Source organism: Mesoplodon mirus, assembly GCF_964341445.2.
Source record: "Mesoplodon mirus genome assembly, chromosome: 5".
NCBI lineage: Eukaryota > Metazoa > Chordata > Mammalia > Artiodactyla > Ziphiidae > Mesoplodon > Mesoplodon mirus.
In genome coordinates, this window is record NC_138980.1 from 35,808,588 (window position 1) to 35,836,008 (window position 27,421).

General features: G+C 58.7%; 1 protein-coding gene across 5 annotated transcripts; it reads right to left on the bottom strand.

The window, feature by feature from the left end:
• On the bottom strand, positions 1-27,421 carry SEMA6B (semaphorin 6B). Of its 5 annotated transcripts, none has more exons than XM_082621236.1 (17): positions 27,284-27,421; positions 11,779-11,928; positions 11,516-11,639; positions 9,821-9,881; positions 9,598-9,660; positions 9,126-9,227; positions 8,619-8,709; positions 8,156-8,275; positions 7,579-7,667; positions 5,884-6,101; positions 4,896-5,027; positions 4,510-4,659; positions 3,925-4,107; positions 3,690-3,836; positions 2,477-2,554; positions 2,289-2,347; positions 1-1,871 (listed from the first exon to the last, which is right to left on the bottom strand). In XM_082621236.1, the coding sequence occupies exons 2-17, from the start codon at positions 11,897-11,899 to the stop codon at positions 967-969; spliced, it is 2,643 nt and encodes an 880-aa protein (XP_082477362.1). In that variant the 5' UTR covers positions 11,900-11,928; positions 27,284-27,421; the 3' UTR covers positions 1-966. The 5 variants fall into 5 exon arrangements, with proteins under 5 accessions (XP_082477362.1, XP_082477360.1, XP_082477364.1 ...); XM_082621234.1 differs by having other exon boundaries at positions 9,598-9,675; XM_082621238.1 differs by lacking the exon at positions 27,284-27,421 and adding an exon at positions 13,502-13,623.

A 27,421-nucleotide genomic window follows, 5' to 3' on the forward strand; every position in this document is an offset into this window, starting at 1 on the left:
GCCGGTGGTTGTAAACAGTTTTATTGACGGGGGGTTGGGGGAGGCAGACTCTAGAGAGGGTCCAGGACTCTCAGCTGGCCACTCAGCTGGCATGCATGGTCAGCTGGAGGTCAAAGGGGAGGTCACAGAGGACGGGTGGCATGGGACCCTCTGACCACCCTCGGGCCGTATTTACAGGGGGGCCCGCCCGCCTTCGCCATCTCCCAGACCGCCCGAGCCCTTAGACAGCCGCCAATACGACTTCTGGGCAGGCCGTCCCGACCCCCTGCCTGAAACCCCTTCCTCATCACCCCTCAAACTCCTAACCGGCACCTTGGAGGCCCCCGGCTTTCTGGAAGCCCCGGCATCGGCTCAGCCAACACCCAGGCCGCTGGGGCCTCCGCGCTCTCACACAGACACGCACACCGCACGTGGCCGCCCCCACGCACACGCCGCAGCAGCCCGCGGGCACACGCGCACGCCTCCCTCCCCTTCCCGGCCCCTTGCACACGGACACAGCATGCACACGCACACACACACACACACACACACACACACACACGCCGGGGGCCGGGTCGAGAAGGGGCCTCTGGGTGGGGCGGGGGGGAGCTGGGGTCTGCAGATGTGCCCCCTCCCCTTCCCACCGCCAAGCCCCCCGCCGCCACCCCGAGAACGGAGTTGTGCAATTGGTTAGAAAACTGCAAAAGAAACGCAAATTGGAAAACAAACCAAAAATCCACGCGCAGAAGGTCAACCTCAAATCCACAGCACATTCCGCCCGCCCGCCCGCCTGCCCCAGACCGCCTCAGGGTCCTGCGGCCCCGGGGCGCGGCGGGGCGGGGAGCCGAGCCCCTTGTGCTTCCGGGCGGGGGAGGGCGCCCCCCACCCCGCGCGTCTGGGCCGGGGGTCTGAGCACCCACTTGGAGCTGGCCCGGTCTCTCGCTCCTGGTTCCCGTGGCTGACACCGCCGAGGCGCGCGGCCCCGGCCTAGGGCACGGGGGGCGCAGTCCTGTCCGGGCCCCCGTACGAGAGGAGGTGCGCCAAGTCCGTGCCGGGCCGGGCGTGGCGGCCGCGGGGCCGGGCCTCGCCGCTGTTGATCGTGTGCGTGCGGCGCAGCGCGGCGGCGGGCGGGGCGTGCGCGCCCGGCCTCCGGAGGCTGCCGGTGGGCGGTGGGCTCCAGGGCCGAGGGAGGCCGTCGGCGGCGGAGCTCGGGTCCGAGGGGCCCGTGGGCGCCGACACCACCCGCCGGCGGTCCGGGCTGGCGTGGGGGGTGAGCGGGAAGTCGCCGTGGGAGGCGCGGCCGGGCCGCGCGACGAAGAGGCGGGCGTCGGGGGCCGGCTCGCCGGGCGCGGGGGGCGGCTCGGGGGCGCGGGCGGGGGCCAGCAGCAGGAGGGAGGATGAGAGGGAGGCCGTGAGCAGCGCGTGGCCGTGCTCCCAGGCGCGGGGGCCCAGGGCGTGCGGGTGCGGGGTGGGCAGGCGCTTCTGGGGCAGCGGCGTCTGCTCGGGCGTGGGCAGCAGCCCCGAGTCCAGGTCGTGGGGGCCGCCCTGCAGCAGCGTGGCCTTGGCCCACCCGTTCTGCATCAGGGGCGCCAGCAGAGCCTCGGGGGGAACCCCGGGCCCGCCGCCGCCCCCGGCCCGGCCCCCGGGGCCGCCCGCCCGGCGCTCGCCCAGGCGGCTCACGCTCAGCACGGCCTCGCCGCCCCCGTGCGCCAGGATGGCCTCCTTGTCCTTGCGGCGGGCCAGCTCGCGCCGCTCGCGGAGCCCCACGTACCAGCCCACGCTGAAGCCGGACACCACGGCGCCCACCACGAAGGCCGCCACCGACGACGTCACCAGCAGGTTCACCGACACCAACCCGGCGCGCTCCTCCGAGAGGCTGGCCCGCAGGAGTCCTGGCCGGGAGGGCGGCGTGTGAGGGGCCCGGTCGGGGACGGTCCCCTGCGCACCTCTCGCGGCCTCCGGCTGGTCTACCCACTCAACGTCTGTCTGCTTCTCTGCTTCGTGGCACCTCTCTGACCCTTTAAACGCCCGTCTGCCCATCTCTCTGTCCCCTGGCATATGTCTTAAAGTTTGTCTGCCCATCTGTCTGTCTCCTGGCCTCTCTCTCTGTGGTCCCCAGCGCCCCCTCGCCATCTGTCGGTCCTTTTCCCACCTCCCTACCTGGAAGTGGGGCCCCCTGCCCTTCCCAAGCCCTGACGGAAGCCAGTACCCCCCCCCCGCCCCCGTTGGGCATGGGCGGCAGAGGGTGTGAGAACCCTGGAGGACCAGGACTCCGAGTCCCCAGGCCTCCTCCTCTCTCCCCCGCTTACCTGTGCAGTCCCCTAAGCCTGAGGTGCTGGCCCCGGACACGTCCTGCTCAAAGGTGGCTCTGATGAGGGCAGGGAGGCAGAGAGGCGCAGTCAGCAGAAACCTCTCGCACAGAGCTGTGGTTGGGGGGGGGACTCCCGATCATCACGTGGGTCACATACCCGCCCCCCACCTCCCTCGGCCCCAGTACCTGGTGCCGGGACTGAGGAAGATGCAGGAACCATCCGGGGCCCAGCCGCAGTAGGGGTCCTGACTGCCAATACAGTTCCTGGAGCAGACAAGGGACCCGGAGGGCAGATCAACCACAGCCCCTTCTGAGGCACCTCTTACTGTCAACTCTGGGAGTTCTCAAGTTACGTCTTAGCGGTGGGGGCTATTTCTTCCCCATTTTACAGATGAGAAAACTGAGGCTCAGGAAAGTTTACTTTTGCCCAAGGGACAGAGCCAGGGTTGGAGCCCAGGCAGGCTTGCCCCTGAGTCTGTGCTTTGGGTGTGTGCTATGGCATCATTATTGCCAAGTCAGCGGGCACAGGGTCGGGTGCTCCGTGTGGAGGGCACACTGAGTCCAGAGATGTGCCAGTGTTTTATCTGCATGTAATCTTCCCACCCATTTTATTTTGTTTTATTTTTTGGCTGTGCCACGCAGCATGTGGGATCTTAGTTCCCCGACCAGGGATTGAACCCATGCCCCCTGCAGTGGAAACGCGGAGTCTTAACCACTGGACCGCCAGGGACATCCCTCCCACCCATTTTGTCTTTTTTTTTAATTTTTTAAAATTTATTTTATTATTATTTTTTATTTTTGGCTGCGTGGACTCTCTAGTTGTGGCACGTGGGCTTAGTTGCCCTGCTGCATGTGGGATCTTAGTTCCCCGATCAGGGCCTGAACGCATGTCCCCTGCATTGGGAGGCAGATTCTTAACCACTGGACCGCCGGGGAAGTCCCTCCCACCCATTTTAGAGGCAGACAAACAGCTGTCTCCCTGGTCCCCAGCTTCTGCTCCTGCTGCTCTTAGAAATGTCAGTCACATCCCATCCTGCTCTGCCCATAGACCTCCAGGGCTCCCACCTCACTCCAGGGGTGGGGGAAGGAGCCCAAGTACTCCCCACAGCCCACAGACCCTGCACGACCTACCCCCAGCCCCGTCCCCTCCCTGACCTCCCCTCCTCCCTCTCTCTCCCTCGCTCATTTTGTTCCAGCTACACAGGCCCCCTCTTTGTTCCGCCAACACACCAGGCCCAGTCCTGCCCCAGGGCCTTTGCACATGTTCTGCCCTCTGCCCTGCTCATCGTTCAGTGAGTCAGGATGCTGTTGGGGCCTGGACTGAAACTTGACTCTCTCCCTCTTCCTGTGCTCACCTCCCCTCACTTCCCCTGCCCACAGCTGGCCTGGGAGTACTCACTTCATGCATCCTGAGTATTGCTGGCAGCGTGCCACGGGCACTCGGACCACACAGCGGGGGAAGGCCGCCAACAGGCCACCCGAGGCCGCATCCAGCTCCAGGCTCAGCAGCCGCTGCCCTGTCTCGCTACCCCCAGAGCGCCCACACCTGGGGGTGAGCAGATTGGTAAGACTCAAGGGGCACGCCCTATCTCCCTGCCCACTGGCCCTGTCCCTTGACCTCTGCCCGGCCTCACCTGTCCGGCCGGTAGGTCTCAAACTCCTCCAGGAAGACACTGGGCCCGGTGGTACCCGAGGCACTGGCGTTGGGCCAGACAAGGAACTTGAGGACAGTGCCCGCCTCAGAACCCAGGAAGACGACAGTCTGGTTGCCCCAGGGGCCGGCGCCCACGTCCACGGCCACTCGCGTCAGCTGGTACCTGGGACCAGGGTTGGGCAGAGGTCAGGCTGCCTCCCAGCCCCCTGGGGTCCTGGGCGCACTCAGAGACACCACCCACGCCTGGCAAGGTGGACATGGGCGTGGCTCCAAGGGGGCACATCATGGAGAGAAACAGACCCCCAAACCTGACTCCTACCTGGGCCTGCCTGTCTCTCTCCCTGTCTCCCTCCATCTCTCTGTGTCAGATGGTCTCTCTCTCCCTCTCTCTGTCTCCATCTTTCTGGGCAGCCCCAGAGCCACATGCCCAGCTGTCTTGAGTGTCTGGCTTCCCCCTCATGTCTGAAGTTGGCCCTGTGCTCCCTCCTTGCCCACCACCCTGGCCAGGGCTCTCCTTCCCACCCAGGCCCGGCCACCAGGACCCCAGCCCCATGTAGGGACTGACCGCATCAGAGTCCGAACAATCCAGGGTGCGTGGCCCAGTGAGGGCACTGCCTCGTCCATCAGGGGGTGTGTCTTGACGAAGTTGAGGATCTCGTCCGGGAAGGCGCTGGAGGCGTTGTACTGCATGCCAGGAGCTGCACAGCACCCGGGCCTGGGTGGGGACGAGGGGGTGGTCAGGGTGGACATGGAGGCCCCCACATAGGGGCTCTGATTCACCAGGGGACCTGCTGCCCTGCCCAGAGGGCCTCTGTTTTCCCCACCTGCATAATGGGTACAGCTGAACTCGGCAACAGCTATTGAAATAACTAACTGCCTGGAAGTCCCAGCCCTTGGTCCAGGGTCAGGATCCTACCCAGGCACCCGTCTCAGGGTCGAGGGGGCTCTCACCGGGGCCGTGGCACTTGGTCCTCTGGCACGGGTGTCCAGATGGACTCAGGGGACTTCTGCTCACGGAAGCGGCCCTCAAACACGGCAGCCACCTGTGTCATGTCGAAGGCGCAGACGGCCGAGCCAGGGATGCTGTGGGTCGGGGGGCAGATGAAAGGGAGCAGTGAGCCTGGCCGGGGGTGGGGGTGGGGGACTGCCCTGGGCAAGCAGGTGGAGGAGTGTTTGTTCTCCAGAGCTGTTACATGTTCAGTTCCCTGGGCCAGAGGTTGCTGCCCCCTCTTCCCCCCTCCAATCCGGTCACTCCACCCGCTGAACAGTTCTCAGACTGGATCATAGTTCAGCCCCTCCACAGCCACCCGTGTCCAGGCCCCCCCTTGTCACTTGCCTGCATATCCAGTCTCCGAGGTGCCACTCCTGCTCCCTTTCAACCCATTCCCCAGGGAGTTTTCCAAAAATGCAAACCTGACCTGGTCCCTCTTCTGCTCCTTACTCTCCCATGGCTCCCTAGTGCTCTCAGGATAAAATCCAGGCTCCTCCGCACAGCCCGTCACCTCCCTGCCCTCATATCCTCCACTCTCCCCCGTTGCTTCCCTCCACTCCAGCCACACGGGCCTCCTCCCTATGATTTAAACATAGCAAGCTCATTGCAGCCTCAGGGCTTTTGCACAGGCTGTTTTTACAACTTGGAATGCTCTTCCCGCTGCTTCCATCTCACAACCATTGATGCCTCCTCCAGAAAGCCCTCCCTGACCCCTCCTCCAAAGGCAGAGGGTGAGGACTCCCACCCCACCCCCATCTGCCAAGTTCTGGCCAAAGGGCCTCGGAGGGTCAGTGTCTGGCTTGGTGCCCCCTGGCTTGGGACCGAGGCCTCCCAGGAGTCAAATCTTGCCCAGTGCAGGGCCCAGGGAATATGTGGTGAGGTAACATGGGAACTCTCCGCCCGTGCCCACCCGGTGCTCCCAGTCTGCTCCCGACGGTGCCCGCTGACCTGTTGCTGGGCGTGGAGAAAACAGCAAGGACCACGGGCCGGCCCCCCAGGCTGACCACGCCCGTGACGGCCCGCAGCACATTGAAGTAGAAGTGGGAGTCCCCCGGCACCGAGCAGTTGAGCCGTGCCTTCAGGAACGACGTCCACTGCTTCTCCAGCACGCGAGGGGAGCCGCCCACATCATTCTTGCACACCCGGGCCACACGGGACACCACCACCTGGCACATCAGCAGGCGAGGGGGGGGTGGGCCTGAGCCCTGTGTTCCGCAAGGCCTGCCCGCAGATCACACTGCCCACTACCCAGGATGGGATGCAGGAGCCTGGCCCTGGGTCACTGTGGATGCCCCAGCCAGTCACCCTAGCCCCCCTGAGCACCAGATTCCCCAGCGAAATGTGGGGATGGTCACAGCCACCACGCCAAGCATAATCATCATCGCCTCCATTTACAGATCACTAAGTGCCAGGCACTTCATCCTCCTCACCTCTCACGTTCCTCCCAAAGCTCTACAGAGGAGGGCCTACTGACATCGCCGTGGTACGGAGGGGAAACTGAGGCACAGAGAAAGGAAAGTGACCGAGGCCCAAGGTCACACTAGTAGTTAAGTGGCAGTCTGTGCACTTAAATGTCTCCATGGGTTGAGGGATGGGATGGATGTATGGATGGATTAGTGGATGGATGGATGAATTTGAAGGAGACAATGATGGACAGTGAAGATAAGGAAGAAGGAGATAATCAACTGATGGATGAATAGGTGTGTGGATGGATGGGTGGATGGGTGGATGAGTAAATGGGTGTGAGTCCGCATGAATGGATAGATGGGTAGATGAACGGGTGGGTGGATGGATGGATGAAAGGATGGATGGGTGGACAGATGGATAGATGGATGTGAGTGTGGATGAGTGGAGAGATGGGTAGAGCAATGGATGAATGGATGGATGGAAAGGCAGATGAAGGAGGTAATGACAGATCAGTGGATGGGTGGATCCATGGGTGGATAGAAGGTTGAGTGGATGTGCAGGTGATGAGGAGGAGATGGGCTAGATAATTGGATTATACAGGGCTGGGCAGGTAGATGGAGAGATGGATGGTAGATGGATGAGCTGATCAGTAGGAGGATAGATCAATGGATGGTTAGCTGTATGAATGAATGGACAGGTAGGTGTATGAATGGATAAAGAAGTCGATGAGTGGGAGGTGGGTGGATGGATATATAGGTGCATGGAAGGGTAGATGAGTGGACGGATGGATGGAGGATGGCCGAGTCAGGGGGTGGGCGGATGGATAGATAAGTGGTTTGATTGGAAGTGTGGGTGGGCTGAAGAACAGATAGATGGGTAGGTGAGAGGGCGGCTGAGTGGGAGACTGAGTGGGCAGACAGATGGGCCGTTGAGGAAGGATGGATAAATGATGGTAGATGGGCGGGTGGACAGGCGAACAGCAACGGCACTGGGACTGGAATCAGGGGTGTATCTGACTTCAGACCCGGGATCCTCACCCAGGGCTGCTCCAGAAATGTCTTCAAGCCCCAGGGGCCTGGACCCGGCTGGAGTGGAGGGCCCTGAGGACCAGAGGGACCCTCTTGCCCCAGGTGGAGTTTCATGGAACCACCTCTGCTCCCCACTTCCTGAGATCAGAGCCTCTCAGCTGCATGCCCCACTGCCTGGGCCTCTTTGGGAGGGGAAATAGGGCCCTACCTTTTCCAGGTAGTTAAACTCCATTGCGATCTCCCGGAAGAAAAAGTAGATGTGGCTGCCCCACTCCACCACGTGGACAAAGTAGGGCTCTGTAGGAGAGGAGGGGTCAGAACTCAGCCCGTGACAGGAGAAAGGGAGTTTCTGGGGCTGGGAACACAGTAGCCTGGGTGACTGCTTTTACAGTGAAGGGGGGAATGTAAGCTGATTACCCAGGCAAAATAAAAGAGACCAAAGTTTCAGGGGTTTTTTGGAGGGAGTAGGTGTCAGAATCCTAAAATCACCGTGTCTTCTTTCCACTGACAGCAACGTCTACTATTTTGTCACCTTCCTCCCTCATGTGTTGAGCTGAGGTCCTACCATACCGCTCATGCTGTTCCGTTTCGGGTTACTAAGCCACCCATTTCCAGCAAGTTCTACTTTAGATCCAACTTAAATCTTTCCTCTAACTTTATCCTCAAAGAGGCTAGTAGGTTCCAAAGATAAGATGGGAGTTCCCTGCCTGTCTCCTCTGGGACTGTTATTCTGGTGGGGGAATTTGATGAATGTCAGCCCTACCAGGTCTGCCCCATCGCCCCACCTTTGAACCACTTGGAGTCGTGTTTCACGGTGCGCAGAGTGGGCCGGTCCCCGAGGCTGCGGTAGATGACGGCGTCGATGGCTAGGAAGTCGGTAACGGTGGCTGTGAAGAGCATCCCTTCTGGATGGGGGTGAGTCAGGGGGAGGCAGGTGAAAGATTAGATCATAGAGGCCGGAGGCTGGGTGGGTCAAAACTTGACTTCAAGACTGAGCCCTAAGCCTAAGTGAGCCCTAAGCCCCAGGCTGAGCCCCAACCCTGCCGAGGCCCTGACTTCAGGCTGATCCCCAACTCCTCAGCTCATCCCCAACCTCGGCTGAGCCCTGCCCTTGAGATTCTGCCTGTTTCATAGCTGGAGAGATGGTCTCCCAGCCATCTTCTAAATGACCTGACTCCAAGAGTGGAAAATGCCATGTCTTGCTGTGGACTGGGGCCCCATCAGATGGTCAGAGTTGGGGGCACTCACCAGAGAAGAGGGCAACATTGGCGTGTTTGGGGTCGTATGGGCAGCGGGCCATGCCGCTGATGTTGTCCCCAAGGGGCTGCAGTGTGTCCATCTGCAGGGGGGACAGGGACTGAGTGACAGAGCTCCCGTCTATACCTAGCAGCCCCTGGCTCCTCCAGCCACCCCCTCTAAGGGGAATCCTGGCGCCACCTTGGATGTTGTGTGACTTGGTCAGTCATTTAACCTCTCTGGGACTCAATTTACTGATCTGTAATAAAGGGGTCTGAATCGATCCTAATTCATCCTATAACTAACTGGTTTGTAGTTTAAGTTGCTGCAGCCTGTACAGGCCTCCTTTGGAAGCCTCCTCTGGAGCTCCGGGTGAGGGGCCTGGGAGGGCATATCCAGTAAGGCTTCCTGTAGGAGATGATGTGGCCTGGGGATAGGGCATGACCAGTGGAGGGCAGGTGAGCAAAGGCGTGGAGGTTGAACCTGGGGCAGTCAGGGCTTCGAAGAGCGGTGACTCACGCTGTAGTTGGCACACACGGGGTTGAAGGCATTGGAACCACACACGAAGAGGGTGGATTCGTCCCGAAGTAGAAGCACCTTTACAAAATTTCGACACTCGCCCTGGATTGGGGCGGCGGGAAGAGAGAAGCCAGGGTGGGTGTGGTCACGGGTGTGGGCGTGGCCAGGGAAGAGGCGGGGCCTGCAAGGAGGGGCCAGGGATGTGGGCGTGGCAAAATCAGGGGGCTAAACTAGGACTAGCCTGGGGGCGAGGCCATGACTAAGGGAGGGGCCCAGACAGGGAAATAGGGGCACGGCCACGAGTGAGGACCACCTTGGGGGCGTGGCCAGGCTCTGGGAGTAGCCACGGCAAGACCAGGGCCCTGGCTTAGAATGAAAACAGAAGATTTGCCCTGGGGGGTGGCCAGGACGGATTGGGGCATGGTTGGAGGCGTGGCCACGGCTGATGGAGGCGTGGCCAGGGCCCACTTACCTCCTGCTTGCCCTTCATCCGACACACGTTGATGTCGCTGGGGTTGGAGCTCCAGGTCAGCTTCTGGGACACAGAGAGCTGGTGAGGTGAGCGGGGTCCTTGACAGCCCTAGGAACCCTGCTAGGCAGGCCCGAATCCACCTTGCTCCCCAGCTCAGTGTCCGGGCCCCTGGCGGGAACCCCAAGCATTGCCCCCTCCCCTCCCGCCTGCACCCCCTCCTCACCCGCTGGTACCGCAGCTCCATGGACGTGGGGGGCTCCAGCTCCACCCGGTACAGGTTGTCCCTAGAGGAGGGGTGTAGTTAATGAGATCGGAGAGCCTCCCCTCCCCTCCCACTATTTTGACAGCAGACATGAGGTCCAACGCGTGCCAAACAGGGGCGTGCCAGCGCCTCTGCCACGTGCAGCTCCGCATGTGCATGCCCTAACACGCCTCCTCGTGCCCTAAAGTGAGCCACGGGTTCTAGCGCACCCCATATGCCTTACCACGCCACCTCACGCTTACACACCCCATGGCCTACACCCAACACAACGCACTGTCTGATGCCTTTACATCCGCTGTCCCCCCCTCAGCACCCCTCAGTCTCCCCCAGGCTCTCACCCCTCCCCCCATGCCGCAGAAACTACCCTAATCAAGGTCACTGGCCCCTGTTAAGTCCAGCGGTCACTTCCCTGTCCTCCTCCCCCTCTCCACAGCGTGTCCCCCTTCCTCCTGGGAACTCCATCCTCACTGGGTCCCTGGACACTGCACTTGCCTGGCTTCCCTCCCACCTCGCCGGGCCCTCCTCTCTCCCTGGTGGGCCCACACCTGGGTCCTCTGGCCTCTTCCCTCCCCCATCCATATCCCTCCTGGGCCGCCTTGTCCACTCTCAGGGCTGGAACCACATCTCTGCCAGGATGACATCCACAGTCCTGTCTCCAGCCAGGGCCTCCCCTGAGCTCCAGATTTGGGGTCCAGCTAACCCTCAGGGTCTCCACGAGGGGGCTCAAAGGTGTCTCATACTCTGTCTCACACTCAGCTTGGCCACATGGCACCCGACCATCCCCCAAACCTGCTCCTGCTCTGTCTGCCATCTCGGCTGAGGCAACTCTATCCCCACGACGTGGGAGTCACCTTCAACTCCCTTCTCCTTCCCTCCCAATATGTCACCTCTGCCTTCAGTATCTAGCGAGGGTTCACCCACTTCTCACATCCTCTATGACCACCACCCTAGTTCAGCCCCCATTACTGCCCACCTGGACCAGCATTGTCCCCTCTGCCCTAGTCTAGTGGCTCCTGCCCTCACCAGTACAGTCTGTCCTCCCCCAGCTGCCACCAGAGGGCACCCGTGAGCACCTGAGTCAGGTCCTGTCCCTCCTCTGCCCACAGCCCTCCAGGGTCCCACCTCCCTTGGGGGTAAAAGCTCAAGTCCTCCCCTGTAGCCCACAAGGCCCTGCCCTCCCTGCCCTCCCCTCCTCCTTCTCTCCCCCTCACTCACTCTGCTCCCGCCACACGGGCCTCCTTGCTACCCCTCCACCATGCCAGGCAGAGTCTGGCCCCAGAACTTTTGCACAGGCTGTGTCCTATGCCCTGACTTCTCCCTCTCCCGCAGATTTCCTTATAGCTGGCTCCTCATCACTCACTTCTCAACTCAAATGTCACCTTCTCAGAAAAGCCTTTGGGGTGCCACTTCAGCACCCCCTCTAGCACCCAGTGAATTTTGACCAAACAGCTGTCCCTACCTGGTAACACATCATAGCAAGCTCTGGGCTCCAACCACACCCAGAGTTCAGCACCCTTAAAAATCCCACCCCAGGGACACACATTCACACTCCAGCCAAACAACAGGCCCCAGCATGCAAACCTCCCTAAAATGCTACCACCTACTCCCCCACACCTCACCCTGCACACTCTGCCTGACTCTGCCTGTCCCTCGTACCTGTCCCCGATGAAGAGCGTCCTGTTGACCCGCAGAACCCGCTGGATGTTGAGGTCGTCGGTGCCCTCTGCGGGGGTCAGGTGTCCTGGCCCGCTGCCCACGAACACAGGATAGTGGTTCAGGTCTGGGGGGAGGGCGAGGAGGGGTGTGATCCAGGGCCAGGGTGAGCCTAGCCTGGTGAGCCCCCGGGGGAGGGGGCAGCAGATCCAGCTGGGGAGCAAGACCCTCCCTTGGGATGCCCCGTCTCCAGGCCCCCCACTCACAGTCCCTGGGGGCCACGCTGAGTGGCGGCGGCTCCTCGGGGAAGAGGCCGTGGGAGCCTCCCAGTAGCAGCAGCAGGAGCAGTAGGGCCGGGCGGGGAGGGGGCGCTCGCGGGGTCCGCATGGCGAGGTCAGGGCGACAGGAGGTGACACCTGCGAGCGAGGGGCCATGCGGTGAGCCGTGTGGCTTGCAGTCCCCATTGCTGCCAGCAGAGGGAGCGCGAGAGCCGCGGCGGCGGGGACCTTCAATTTCCAGAAAAATTCCCCAATGGGGGGGTAATCATTTAAAAATAACAACAATCATGGCAATAACAATAACACCAGCACTTATTAGTTACCAGAACAACTTTCTGACCACATTTTAGTGAAAGCTCAGGAAACGGTTTCTAACAAAAAATGGATAACCATGAGAATATTTATTTTAAAAATTAAATGATTTTAAATTAAAAATTAATAATAATAATAGATAAACAGGGACTTCCCTGGTGGCGCAGTGGTTAAGAATCCGCCTCCCCAAGAGGGAAGAGATATGGGGACATATGTATATGCATAACTGATTCACTTTGTTATAAAGCAGAAACTAACAACACCATTGTAAAGCAATTATACTCTAATAAAGATGTTAAAAAAAAAAAAAGAATCCGCCTCCCAATGCAGGGGACACGGGTTCAAGCCCTGGTCCGGGAAGATCCCACATGCCGCGGAGCAACTAAGCCTGAGCACCACAACTCTTGAGCCTGGGCTCTAGAGCCCACGAACCATAACTACTGAGCCCACGTGCTGCAACTACTGAAGCCCGCGCGCCTAGAGCCCGTGCTCCACAAGAGAAGCCACCGCAATGAGAAGCCTGCGCACCGCAACGAAGAGTAGCCCCTGCTCACTGCAAGTAGAGAAAGCCCGTGTGCAGCAACAAAGACCCAACACAGCCAAAAATAAATAAATAAATTTATTTAAAAAAAAATAAACATTTCAAAACATATATTTATAAAAACTTCAACCTCAAAACATATGTTTTAAGAATTCTTAGAATTGGGGCTTCCCTGGTGGCGAAGTGGTTAAGAATCCGCCTGCCAATGCAGGGAACACGGTTTCGAGCCCTGGTCCGGGAAGATCCCACGTGCCGCGGAGCAACTAAGCCCGTGCGCCACAACTACTGAGCCTGTGCTCTAGAGCCCGCGAGCCACAACTACTGAAGCCCATGCGCCTAGAGCCCGTGCTCCGCAACAAGAGAAGCCACTGCAATGAGAAGCCTGCGCACCGCAACGAAGAGTAGCCCCCGCTCGCCGCAACTAGAGAAAGCCCACGTGCAGCAGCGAAGACCCAATGCAGCCAAAAATTAAATAAATGAATAAATTAATTAATTAAAAAAAAGAATTCTTAGAGTTAAAACACAAAAACCTTAAAACGAAAGTCTCAAAAAACAAAAATTCAAAGGCTCTTGGAATTTTATAAACCACAATCTGGGAACTGCAGTACTTTAGAATAGCAGAATATTCTAGCTGGCCAGGGACCTCAGAGGCCCTGGTAAGTCTGACTTCCTTCCCGATAACAGCCTTTCTGTCCTCTCCTGGAATACCTCTGTGACAGGAGCCTCACGACCTCTTCAGGGGGCCTGTTTCCCGCTCCCGCTCAAGGGAATTTGGAGAAACTTCCAGGTGTGTAGAGTGGAGACCAGCCCCCACCCGTCCCAAGTGATGATCTGGTGGGCGGTGTGAGCAGAACTCACCCTCTGGAACCCAGCCCTCCACGCCCCTTCCAGAAGGAGTGCAGTCCGGAGGCCCCAAGAAGACACCCGCAGCCTCCGGGCAAGCCCCGTGCCTCAGTTTCCCCGTCTGAGAAGCAGGTACATCTCCGAGCCCTGCCCCAGCCTCGGGGTGCGGGGATCCCGAACCCGTGGAGGTAGACGTGAGGCGGGAACTTTGGCCCTGGAACGCCTGCCTCTGAGGATTCAGGGCCAAAAAACAGGAAGTCCTTGCGTGGAACAGCGAAGTTTCCTCTCTGTGACCCTGAACTTCCAGGATTTGTGACTCAGCGGACGCCAGGATCTCACGTGTGCGCGGATCTGGTTCTACTTCCTTAAGAGTTTCCTTCCCCGGCTCCTCCCCTGCTTAGCAACGTCCCGTGGTTCCCAGCGACCCCCGAGCCAGGCCCCAGACACTGCATTCAAGACCCCCAACGGGATCACCAGCCCCGCTGCTGCCTACCCCAGCCTACAAGCTTCCTCCTTACAACACCTGCCGGGGCACCCCGCCTCTGGTGTTCTGTCTGCTCTGTGCCTTCTTTTTTTTTAAAGATTGATTGATTGATTGATGGATGGATGGATGGCTGCGTTGGGTCTTCGTTGCTGGGCGCTGGGCTTTCTCTAGTTGCGGCGAGCGGGGGCTACTCTTCCTTGCGGTGCGCAGGCTACTAATTGCGGTGGCTTCTCTTGTTGTGGAGCACGGGCTCTAGGCGCACGGGCTTCAGTAGTTGCGGTGTGTGGGCTCAGTAGTTGTGGCTCGTGGGCTCTACAGCACAGGCTCAGTAGTTGTGGTGCACAGGCTTAGGTGTTCCGCGGCATGTGGGATCTTCCTGGATCAGGGCTTGAACCCGTGTCCCCTGCATTGGCAGGCGGATTCCTAACCACTGCACCACCAGGGAAGTCCCTAAACATTTTCTTTAACATTGTGGTAAAATGTATAACAAAGCTTGCCATGTTAACCATTTTTAAGTGGTACTAATTATATTCATATTCTTGTGCAACCATCCCCACCATCCATCTCCAGAACTTTCTCATCTTCCCAAACTGAAACTCTGTCCCCATTGACTGACTTCCCATCCCCTCCCCCAGCCCCTGGCCCCCACCATCTACTTTCTGTCTCTATGGCTGTGACTCCTCTAGGGACCTCACATAAGTAGAATCAGACAGTATTTGTCCTTCTGTGTCTGGCTTATTTCACTGAGCATCATGTCCTCAAGTTCATCCATGTTGTAATGAGTGTCAGAATACCTTGACTTTTTAAGGCTCAGTAATATTCCACTGTGTGGATGGACCACATTTTATTTATCCATTCACCTGTTGATGGACACTGGGGCTGCTTCCACCTTTTGGCTGTTGTGAATGGCTATGAACGTGGGTGTGCAAACATTTCTTTGAGACCCTGCTTTCAATTCTTTTGGGTGTATGTGAAGGAGTGGAATTGCTGGATCGTATGGTGATTCTATGCTTAACTTTTGCAGGAACTGCCACGCTCTTTTCCAAAGCGGCTGCACCATTTTACATTCCCAACGGCACTGCCCATGCATTCCAATCTCTCCTGCCAACACTATTTTCTGTTTTTTGATAGTAGCCACCCTAATGGGTGTGAGGTGGTGCTCTGTGCCTTTTATCCCATGTCTTATCAGAATAATTTTTTTTTTCTCCTTCCTTCGGTACGCGGGCCTCTCACTGCCGTGGCCCCTCCTGCTGCAGAGCACAGGCCCCGGACGCGCAGGCTCAGCGGCCACGGCCCACAGGCCCAGCCGTTCCATGGCACGCGGGATCCTCCCGGACCGGGGCACAAACCCGCATCCCCTGCATTGGCAGGAGGACTCTCAACCACTGCGCCACCAGGGAAGCCCCAGAATAATTGTTAACTTCAGAAACTTCAGGACAACACCTTCCACTCGTGGGCCATGCAGCATTGTGGTGAGGGGAGGGGCTCCAACGCCATAAGGGTTCAAATCCCAGCTCTGCCATGTACATGCTGTGTGATCCTGAACAGGTCACTCCACCCCTCTGGGCCTCAGTTTTCTCATCTGTGAAATGGGCATGGCAACAGTATCGACCTCACAGGCCTGTGGTGGGTGTTAGCAAAGTGCCTGGCATGCTGCAGGTGCGCAGTAAATGCTAATTATTATTATTGTCGTTGTTGCTGTTGGTATATTGAGTATAAGAGGCCGGGCTGGGTGGTTTCCAGGAATTGCTTCATGGGGACCCCTGATGGCTCTAGTACAGTTGGTATAACATTCAGCCCATTTTTCAGATGGGGAAGCTGAGGGGCTGATTGAAGGGTCATGACCCACCAGAGAGGATGTGGCAGCTGGATTGAACCCAGGGCTCTCTGCTACCAGGATTTTGCTCCTGGGGGTTGAGCGTACGAATGGTCATGGCAAGATTAATAATCACCCGTTCCGTCATCCCTCAAGCCAGTGAGGCCAGCAGTTATTTAACACCCAGTTCACAGATGGGAAGACTGAGGCCCCAGGTCGGGATGGGACCTCACGGCTCATTTTTTCTCCTGGTTTTCATAACTTTGTGATGCAGCAACTCGGGGCTGGAAGGCTGTTCCTGTCCTCCCTCTGTCCACAGCTGCCCCCAGCCCCTCAGAACCACCCTGGGAATCCTGAAACCCAAACTGGGCTTTTCTTACCAGCCCCATTGTTCCCGAGCCAAAGACAAGGGTGTCGGCTTCCCAGTCCCTCCCCTGCCCTGAGGGCCGCATAGCCCAGCTCCCACCCGCTACCTGGTCCCCTGGCTTCCAGTCCCGTCCCTTCAGTATCCTCCTCAAGGTAGCAAAGGAATCTTTCTAGAACCCTAATCTCACTTGTTTCTTCCCTGATCTAAACCAGGGTCTCTCCCCTTTGGCACTGCTGACATTCAGGGCCAGGTCATTCTTTGGGGTGGGGAGGTTCTGGGCACTGCCAGGTGTGGAGCAGCATTCCTGGCCCCCACCCACTCGATGCCAGGAGCATCCCTCAATTGCGACAACCAAAAATGTCCCCAAACACCGCCCAGTATCCCGTGGGGGGCAAAACCACCCCCAGCTGAGAACGTCTGCTCTAAACCCTTCTATGGCTCCCCAGTGCCCTTGAAATGAAGTCCCCTCCCTTCCATCTCCACCTCTGAGCATCTGCACATGCTGTTCCCTCTGCTTGGAACACCTTCCTCCTGCTCCCAGTAACCTGGTGAACACGCTCGCTCGTCAGGTCTCAGACATCTCCTCCAGGAAGACCCCCCAGATCAGCCCGGATTGACTTCCTCTGGGCTCCTGCCTGCCTGTGCAGGAGGGCCCTGCTCACCTTATCTTCCAAATGCCTGGTTAACTGTTCATCTTCCCCGCTGGACTCTGAGCTCCCCGAGAGGGCGGGACTGAGTCTGTCTTGGCTACCACTGTGTCCCCACTGCCCAGCATAAGGCCTGGCATACAGTAGAAGCTCAATAAAGAATAAAAGTAGCAAACACCAAGCACTTGTGATGTGCCAGGCACTGTCCTAAGGACTTAAATGAACTAATTTGATCCGCACCACACATCGGAGAGGTGGGTGCTGTGCCCTTTACACAGATGGGGAAACTGAGGCACAGAGAGACGAAGTCACTTGCCCAATTGGAAACGGTGGAGCCAAGACTGAAACTCGCTCAATCAACATTTGTTAGTTTGACGATCATGCAGAGCTGAACCCTACATGCTCTTTGGGGGAGTCTGGGTCACGTCGGAGCCAACCCACTGCACCTGGCCTCAGTTTACCCCCCTGACCTGGGGTTATCAAAGAGGTGGCACCTCTCCCACCCCTCCAGGACCATCTGCTTCTCTCCATGAAACTCGAGGCATCTCTGCCAGCAGCTGCCCGGCGTCCACCTGCCCGGAAGTGGCTCCACCGCCGGCCCTTGCACCTGGTCACTGGGAGCCGCACTACCTCCCAACCCCGGGGCCGGGCGTGGGGAGCTGCGTGTGCACCCCTTGGCGTGCAGGGCACCCATGTGTCTGTCTGCCTGCAGCCCTGGAGACGTGCATCCATGCACATGGGGGTGGGAGGGACGGTCATAAAGAGATAGAGGTCCACCCCCAGCCGGGAGGGCTCGCGCTGTGGCACGGCCTCTCTGCTTGTCCTCCCAACCATCACTCCAAGCCTTGGTACAGTCCCACTATACAGATGAGGAAACTGAGGCAGGGATGGAAACTCCCCCCAGGCCACCTGGCTTCACCCTCCCATCAACCTTCCCAAGTACCATATGGCCTTAGCTACTCTAACTTCGTCAAAAGTTCAAATTTCCTTCTGGAACATTTTTTCCCACCTGGCCAGGGCTACCTGGGCTACCCCAGGGCTTCAGCATACATTTTAGGATCAGCTGGTAAGTTCCAAAACAAATAACATAAAACATGTTAGGATTTTCACCAGAATGGTGCTGAACGCATAGACCAAATTGATCTATTGACGGACAGGCTCCCTGTCTCCGCTAATGGCTCAGGCCCCACCTGGGAGTCACCCCCCCTCACCAGCTCTCTTCAGCACCAGCCCCTTCTTTTCTCACCCCCACATCCCATGCCAGCAAGTCCTGTGGAGTCTTCCAAATTCATCCAGAATTCTCACCCCTCTCTAGTCTGTTCCCTGGTCGGCCCCCAGCATCTCCTGCCTGGACCCCACAGTCCCCTCCACCCGGTCCACAGCTCCCACTCTTCATCCTCACTGTCTGTCCTCCCCGGAGCCGCCACAAGAGGGCGCGCGTGAGCACCTGAGTCAGGCCCCGCCCCTCCTCTGCCCACAGCCCTCCAGGGCTCCCACCTCCCTCCCAGTAAAAATCCTAGTCCTCCTGGGGCCCACAAGACCCTGCGCGACCTGCCCCATCCCCTCCCTGCCGTCCTCTCCTTCCTCTCTCCCCCTCGCTCACTCTGCTCCAGACACGTGAGCCTCCTCGTTGTTCCTCCAACACACCAGGCCCGGTCCTGCCCCAGGGCTTTTGCACGGGCTGTTCCTCACTCCTGAAAGCCTTTTCTCTCAGATACCCACACGGCTCCCTCCTTATTTCAGGTCTCCACCCCCACCCCCTGGACTCTAGCAACCCCTTCCCTCCCCATGCACCCACCTCCCACCTGGGGTCCAGTGTCACACTCTCAAAGGGTCCTCTAGACCCTCTGTTACTTCGAATATGGTCCTCGGACCACCGGCAGCAGCAGCCTCACTTGGGAGCGGTTAGAAATGCTGAGTCCTGGGACTTCCCTGGTGGTCCACTGTTTAAGACTCCGTGCTTCCATGGCAGGGGCATAGGTTCGATCCCTGATCAGGGCAGTTCCGCATGCCATGAGGTGCAGCCCCCTCCCCCCCAAAAAAAGTCTACACGGGGATGCCCCCTCCTCCAGGAAGCCTTCTCTAACTGCCTTCCCTGGGGAGCTCCGTTTCCCCAGCCTCCCCCAGCCATGACCCCACCCTCAGCTCCACCCAACCTCACCAACTTGGGAGCATCTGTGACCAGCTCTGGCTCTTTGTACCCCAAATTGGAAGCTATTCATTCACTCATTGGATGAGCAATTACTGAGCACCAGTTGTGTGCCAGACACTGTTCCCAGCATGGGGACGCAGCGATGGCCAAGACAGTTGCAAAGCCCTGCCTTTGGGGGGCTCCCAGTCCAGTGGGGAGATAGGGGTACACGCATTACCAAAAAACAGAACTCAGCTTCTGACAATGATATCGAAGCCTGAAGATGAAAATGCAGAGAATGATGGAGAGTGATGGCAAAGGGGCTGCTTTGGTGGGTGGTAAGGGGACCTCCTGGAGAGGGAACTGAAAAGGCAAAACCCTGGAGGCTGGAACCATCAAAGGAACAGCAAGAAGATGCCGATGGGCGGGGAGGCTGCCATATCATAAGAGAGGAGCCCTGGGACTTTCCCCCTTTTCCAGACAAGACACAGAGCCTCAATTTTCTCATCTGTAAAATAAGGCACTAGAACAGGGCCTGGCACACGTGTTTACTCTCTGTGAAATGACCTTGCTGGGTGACCTTGGGCCAGCAGCTTGCCCTCTCTGGGCCTCTCCATACCACAGCAGGTGACTCAGTGACCCCAGGCCAGGCTCGGAGCCCCTGTTTCTCCATCTGCCGTGGCAAGGATGGGGGCGGGATGCCCGTCTCCAGTTCCATGGAAGGAGCTCCTGTCAGCCTGCCGCCCCAGGATTCCAGCTCCGGGGCCCGGCATCCCCGAGGGGATCGAGTAACCTGGCCAGGCAGCCGGGCCCCTGCGTCGTCCAGGTCTAGTTACCAGCTCTGCTTACAGCTGCCTCCTCCACCTGCCTCAGTGGCCCCCAGCGCAGCCCAGCCGGGCTCCGGGGCTGTCTAGGAACTTGGCAGAGTAGCCAGAGGGAGTCCCTTGGGGCCCAGGCCACGGGGGCGCTGAGGAGAGGGGCTCCCTCGCCCCGCAACGTTCGCACCACACTGGTTAACTCATCCCTCCCCAGCCTGGGAGGCGGCCAGCACATCCTCTTGGTCCTCAGCCTTCCTCCCTGTGTTCTCGGTTCCCAGAACCTCAGCTTCCCCATCAGTGACTTGAGCATGATAACCATCCCCAACGGGTTATCATGATGGGTAAATAAGCTCCAGATAGTAGGTGCTTAATAAACTGCTGACTGCTGTGCAGCCTAGGGTTACATCCTTCCCCTCTCTGGGTTTGCTTCTGCCTCTGTAAATCAGGGATGAGAACATTGGCTCCACGGGGGCAAGGGGTCTGGTCCACAGTAGGCACTCAACAAATACCGGCTGAATGAATGTCCCACAAAAAGATCCAATTTATGAAAAAGCTACAAGGATCTGTTTATTCCAGACTTCCTGAGCACCTACCGTGTGCCAACATGGCCGGGGATTCAGCCCTGACCAGGATCATGCACAGAGCCGGGCATGCAGTAAGCACCTAATTAATGCTGAGCATCTCGTTTAAAGAGGATGGTGCTCAGAGTACCCGAGCTGACTCCCTGGTGCACCCCACAGCAGCCCAGCAGGGCAGGGATTTAAGCTAAAATTTGATGAAGCCCCTACTGTGTGCCAGCTGCTGGACCAAGCCTTTCACATGTTTGAACTGGTTTCCTGCCCATGCCAACCCTATGAGGCAGCGACTAGCACCATTATCGCCATTTCACAGAGGGAAAAACTCAGGCTCAGAGAGGTTATGACACTTGGCCAAGGTCTCACAGCACAGAAGGGTGTAGTTGGGATTCGAACCCAGGCCACGTGGCTAAACTGCCTCTTGCTGACATTTACCGAGTGCCCACAATGTGCCATCTGTCAACGAGGCTGCACAGCCTAATTGCACATTTTGCAGATAAGCAAGCAGAGACCCAGAGAGAGGCTGCCCGAGAGCCAGTGGGGAGACCAGGTGGCAGAAGCAGGACCTTGAGTGGGGGACATGGACAGGTCCCCAGGGCTCCCAGCCAGACAGACAGGGGGTGCTCCTGGGTAATTAATTTTAATCACTGTTTGGAAATTGGGCTGCCAGGGGGCAAATCGGAAGCAGCAACTTGTAATTAGGAATGGGGAAGAGGGGCGCTGCTTTCTTGGTGATGCAGCGACCATTCCAAGGAAATTAAAGTGTCATTTATACCCAGCGGGTAATTAGGGGGCCCGGGAGGGGGCCACTCGAGGGGGCTGGGGTCTCCTAGGGAATCTGGGATGGTGCTGGGGGTTGGGGGTCAGGAACCCACAGATTCCCAAGTCGGGGGCCCTGAGCCGGCCTGGGGGCAAACGTACCCTGGTCTCAACCACAATTTGGAGGAAACACAGAAGAGCAGGGTGCTGCTCTTGGGACACAGCTTTGGGGGACAGAGGGGAGTAAGGTTGGGCTCTAGGGGGCTCCACTGTAGGGAGGGCAAACAGATCTGGTCCCTGCCCTTGGGGTCCTCAATCTGGAGGAAGCAGAAGATGGTGAGCCCGGCCCCTCTCACTTGGGGTTCTGGGAGCCCTCCTCTCCCCCAGGCTGATCCTCCCAACCAGAAGTCCCCCAGTCACTGTCCCTCCCTAGAGGCCCTGTCTGGGAGGCCACAGGGATCCCCAAGTGGGATGAGACCAGAAAGGCAGGTCTGGAGGGGGACACCGCTGAGCAATGCTGGGCGTGAGGCAGGCAGGGCCGTGCCAAGTGCTGCTGGGAACGGAAGACCTGGCGATGAACTTGAAGAAGACAAAGGCGGGAAATGGGTCCTGGGGGATGGTTCTGGGGTCGTAGAGGACCACAAGTCCTGGTGAGTCAGGGCTCAGGAATGGTGGAGATGCTGGCAGAGTGATGTGGGTTCTGGGGGCTGGGGCGTGAGAACTGTGCATCAATGGAGCAAAACGGCGAGGGGACAGGGGCCCCCGTTTTGCTGGGTGACCTCGGGGAATTTGCCACCCCAATCTGTGCATTTCTTCCCAGACCCTGGGACTTAGACATTCAAAGGGGAATAACAGCAAACATTTATAGAGCACCTACTGTGTTCCAAGCCCCGTGCAAAGGGCTTTGCAGAAAGTACTGGTGGGGTAGGTAGGAGGGGTTTCCTCACCATTTTACAGGTGAGGAATTGTAGGCAGCCCAGAGTGGGCAAGTAATATGCCCAAGGTTATACAGCTAGGAAAAGGCCAGACTGGTTTTTGAACCCAGGCCATATGGTCCAGACACCACACTCTTAACCTTAGCACTATGTGCCCCCAGAGAAAGGGGTTCTCAGTTCCCCACATCTAGCAAGTCCAAAATCTACCCTGATCCGCCCACTTCTTTTCCCCTCTACTGCCTCACCCTGGCTGGCCCCCATCATGGTTCATCTGGACCAGTGCAGACCCCTCCACAGGGTCCCCCAGCTCTGGCCCTTGCTGCCCACAGTCTGTGCTCCCTGCAGCAGCCAAAAGGCGCCTGTGAGCACTTGAGTCAGGCCCCGCCTCTCCTCTGCCCAGTCCTCCAGGGCTCCCACCTCACTGGGGTAAAAGTCCAAGTCCTCCCTGTGGCCCACAGGGACCTGCATGACCTGTGCCGTCCCCTCCCTGCCCTCCCCTCCTCCCTCTCTCCCCCTAGCTCCCACTGCTCCAGACACAGTGGCCTCCTCACTGTTCCTCCAACACACCATGCACAGTCCTGCCCCAGGGCCTTTGCATGGGCTGTGCCCTCTGCCCGGAAGGCTCTTCCTGTTCTCTGCAAGACTGGCTCCTTTTCATTTTCCAGGTCTCAGCTCAAACACCACCTCCTCAGAGACACCCTCCCTGACATCATCAGCTAAAACAGCCCCGCCCTTCTCAGTGTCATTGTCCTCGGGGCACTTGTTATACTCGATTCACTTTCTTTCCTGAGTTAGTGTCCATGTTCCCATCTAGTGTGAGCTTGGCAAGGGCAGGGCCTGGTCTGCCTTGGTCATTGCTGGGTTCCCAGAACCTGGCATATAGTAGGCAGTCACTAAATATCTGTCAACTCATGAAATGAGAGCAAAGACCCCACAGCTCTCAGTGAGATCAGGACCAGAGGCCACAAGCTTCTGCTTTTCAAAATTATTCCTTTTTCTAGAGTAAGAAAAGAACAGGTCCAGACCTGGCATTTTCCCTGCATCCTCTTGTTTAAATGTTCAACCTTAAGGGAGAGAGAATAGCATCCATGTTTCACAGATGGGGAAACTGAGGCTTAGAGAGGGGGCATGAGGGAGTGAGTGAATGAAGAGATGAATTCCAACCCAGGTAAGTCTGATCCAACTGTTGTGGCAATCTCTAAAGGCAAAAATTCAGAGGGGTTGTCTCAACTGCCCCACGGGATTCTTACTGGGCCTTCAAGAAAGGGAGAAGGTTCTGAAACTATCAGAAAACATGTGGCTTCCCCCTGGTGAACTCCTACACATCCATCATGGTCCTAGAGGCAATGCCCCTCCTCGATGCATCTTCTCTGATCCACTGGGAAGAGCCAGCTTTCCTCAGCCCCATTTTGCCCCAACTCTGATCCGATGTAGCCAAGAGGGTCAGGGTCTGCCTGTTTCCCCTCCCTGAGCCTGGAAGACCCTTGAGGGCCAACCAGGCACTAGAGCTAAATCTCCCTCTCTGTGATCCCAGCGTCACCCAGCCCAGGGCCAGGCACACAGAGGCCACTGGGAGCATCTGTTTAGTGACTGACCTTCCCTACCGCTCTGGACCAAGTCTCCCCCTGGGCCCTCCTGAAAACCCATGTACCCACAATCCTCTCTGGGATCCTGCAGTCGGCAAGCTCTCTCCTAGGTCAGCCCTTGGAAGACAGGCTCAGCCTGGGACAAAATGCATCCTGGGAAATGTAGTCCTCACTAGACTGGGCTTCCCTCCCAGCAGGCCCTGGGGCTACCACCTTTGGACCCTGGGGCTACCACCTTTGGACCCTGGGGCCAGTGAAGGAGCTTCAAGGGTGGCTGGTAGGGGGCCACCCCTGTATCCCTGCCCAAAGAGATGGAAGAGGGGTCCTTGGCCTCCCAAGTCACCTCCTTAGCACATTCTAATGCCTGCCACTTCATCTGGACATTCCTCAAGGGCAGGTGATGAACGACTGTGATAATAAGAGAGAATTATGTGGCTCAGGCCCAGACCTCTCAGGCCACACATCAAACCCTGGCTCTGGCAAGCCAAACCTACACCGGTCACAACAGTTGGGGTATCTAGCGTGCGGGTCTGTCCCCTGAAGCCAACTCCTAGATAATTTGACCACGGGATGTGGGGCAGGTGGCCAGGGCCCCCTCCCAGGCTGCCATGAGCCTCAGTGTCCCTGTTTCTGCTAAATGAGGCCCCACCCACGGTCAACCCCAATCACCACTGGGTCTTGAATGAATCAGTCTGAGAATCTGCAGCCCCTTAAATGGCTTAGAATTTTGGAATCACTGTATCCTAAACATTTTTCCAGCATTCTGGAAAACCTATCTCCTGGTAGCTATCCTTCCCCACGGCTGCTCAAGGTCTGAAACGTGGCCCATTCCCTCCCCTGCTCCAAGATCTTCGATGGCTCCCTATTGCCCTCGGGATAAAGCCCGCTCCCCAGCTTGGCATCCCCGGCCCCTGTCACCTCTCAGGCCTCATTGTTTATTGTCTCCCACCCTTAAAATAGCCCAGTCACTCAGGAGTCCCCCAACACACCCCTCCGTGGTTTTCCCCACTGCTCCCCCCACCTGGAATCCCTGTCCCCCTCGCCTCCTGGCAACCGCCTTCTCACCCCTCAAGGCCAGTGCCAGCATCCCCTCCTCCAGGCAGGGGATGCTGGCACTGGCATCCCTGCTTCCACCTGTCCTGACCCTGGCTGAGTCCTCTCTGGGTTCCCCATCATCACCTGGCAAAGGGCTGGGCACACAGGACAGGGCCACACCACAGGGTCAGTTAGGGACACCCTCCTTCCCGGGACATGGGCAGCGACCGGTACATCCTTCAGCCCCGGGGGACCCAGCTTACCTGTCCCGCCAGCTGACGTCAGGGTTACCTTTGCAAGGACAGTTTGATTTCTATCTTCCTGGTCCAGCCCCCGGTAACCCCAGCAACTCTCAGCTCAAGCCCTGGGCAGCCACTGCAGACTCCAAACCCTCCTGCAGCTCACATCTCCAGCACCTTCTTTGACCAGAGGACAGAAGTGAATGGCCCCTCCCTGGTGACTCAATACCTCCGCTGGGAGTCGTGCTCTCACCTCAAAGCAGAGGAGGCGACAGGACCCTTAGGCCCCATGGGTGCTCAGCCCTGGCAGAAGGCAGGTGGGGACTGGAGGGAGAGGTTACAAATCCAGGGTATTCCTTGGGACCTCTCTCTGCCTTATCTCCCTCCACTCAGGTCCTAAAACCTTCTGGGGAGATCGCAGCCCAGAGAGGGCTAGAGACCTGTCTGAGGCCACACAGCAGCACCCCTCCTCTCAGGCCCCAGCCTTCTCTATGATGTTTTTTTTTTTTTGGAGAGGGGTGGGCGTTGGAAGCTCCAGGTCTAATTTCTGCCCTGCCCAGGTCGGCTGGGTGGGGGGCCAGGGTTTCCAAGGAAACCTTTGGGCTGGCATTTTGGGTTTCAGCAGATGTGGAGGCTCCTTTCCCCCTTGACCCCATCTAACAGCCCCAGCAGTGGAGAGGCCTGGCTTCCCTCTCCACACATTCTGCCACCTCCCTGGGCCTCAGTCTCCCTGTCTGTTCTTGGGAATGGGCCAGTTCAGGGTGGACACGCTACAGTTTAATGAGTCTCCTGCCAGGCTGCCACCTACCCAATATCCAAGGTCCTCTGTGCCACAGGGACCCCCCAGCTACCTTCCCGAAGAGCTCAGGACCCCCTCCCAGGAGAATACTGACCCCACCTATGACTCCCAGCCTCTCCCCACACCCTGTACTCTGTCTAAATAGAGTTTCAGCAATTGCTCAGATACATTCAAAAATTTCAAAATTTCATCCTTGAAAGAAAACATATCTACTAGGATATGGGAAAGGGACCGGCCAGCGTCTGTAGGGGAGGAGATGCCCCGGGGGTACTAAACTTTGATTTTGGAGAGTGCGCTGTACCCTTGAGAAGCTGAGGGAACCCAGAAAAATATGAAGCAATGTAATTTTGCAAACTGTGGGGGGGCTCTTCTGAAGCCCCAGCCATTAGTCCCCCCCTTCCTCCTTAAACCCAAAAGAGACCCCCAAAACTTAAAGGCCCAATCCCCTAACCCCAAGCCCCAGTTCCCCTCCAGTCTGGGGGTCAAAGATGACAGCCTCAAGGGGGAGGATGCCAAAGACCTCAGCCAGAGAGGGCCAAACAGGGGTTGAGGGTCTGGGAATCGCCCCCAGCCCCAGGACGCTTGCAAAAACTCCCAGCTTCAGCGTCTACACGTCCGAGCGGGGCAGAGCAGGGCGGAGGTGCCCCAAACTCGGAGGGCACCCCGAGGGGGAGAGCGGGACAGGGGGCACGTGACCCCCACCCTGGAGACCAATCAGCGCCCACGGGAGGGGGCCACACTCGGCGCCCCCCACCCCTCCCAGCGCTCTCGGAGAGAGACGCTTTCTTTGTCCCTTTGTCAGCTCTTGGGGGGCCCAGAACCCTTGGGCTCCCACTGCAGCGGAGGGGATCCGGACCGGCTGACTCTCTCCCCCCACCGCGGCCCCTCCCCCGCGGCCCGGGCCCTGGACTCGTTCAGGGGCGCCCAAGGTGCGGCGGCTGGACCGCGGAGTGGGGCGGAGGGGCCTCACCTCGCCGGGACCACCGCACCAGCCCCGGGGGGCCCTCGACTTAGCGCCCAGGGCCCCGCCCCCCAGCACCACCTCCCACCCCCGGCCAGCAGGCCCCCTGCCTGCCCTGAACCCCCCACCTGGGCCCAAATCCAGCTCCCCAGCGGCGCAGCCGCGAGCCCCCATTATTGTGCCTCTTACGGCCCCCCCGGACAAAACCTCCACCCGTTGCGGTGCCGACAGAACCCCCATTATAGCTCCACATACAGGCCCCAAGTCAACAATCCAGGCCCCCCCAGCTGCGGTGCCATTAAACACCCCCATTATGGTGTCTCATTCAGCGCCCCAGGCCCAAATCCAGACCCTTCAAAGCGTTGTTACTGGACCCCCATTATATCGCTCCATACTGCGAGCCCCCTAAAATCCAGCCCCCTCCCCAGTTGCGTTGCCGGCAGATCCTCCCGTTACAGAGCTCCACAAACCCCCTCTCCGGCCCCAATCCATCCCCCTCGCAGTGGCGGGGCCCCCAGGCCCCCCATTATAGCGCCTGACCCGGCCACCCCAGCCAACAATTCAGCCCCCAGCTGCGCGCTGACAGACACCCCCGGGATAGCGCCTCCCCAGCCCCCCCTCTTGCAGACGCCCCAGGGCGCTTACCTCGGAGCCACGGCCGCCGCGAGTGCGCGGGAGGGAGCTCGAGGGCGGGAGGGCGCGGGTCGGGGGGGGGGCGGTTCGTGCGCGCACCTGTCCCGGCCCGGCCGGCTCAGCCAGGCATCCCGGGGTGGGGAGGGGGGC

What these genes read in the sequence shown, in the direction of transcription:
- SEMA6B (XM_082621234.1), bottom strand. Translation starts at nt 11,899, where the DNA reads ATGCGGACCCCGCGAGCGCCCCCTCCCCGCCCGGCCCTACTGCTCCTG. An exon ending in GAGACCTACCGGCCGGACAG is followed by an intron (nt 3,837 to 3,924) that starts GTGAGGCCGGGC and finishes GCTCACCCCCAG; the next exon opens with GTGTGGGCGCTCTGGGGGTA. An exon ending in TTCCTCAGTCCCGGCACCAG is followed by an intron (nt 2,348 to 2,476) that starts GTACTGGGGCCG and finishes TGCCCTCATCAG; the next exon opens with AGCCACCTTTGAGCAGGACG.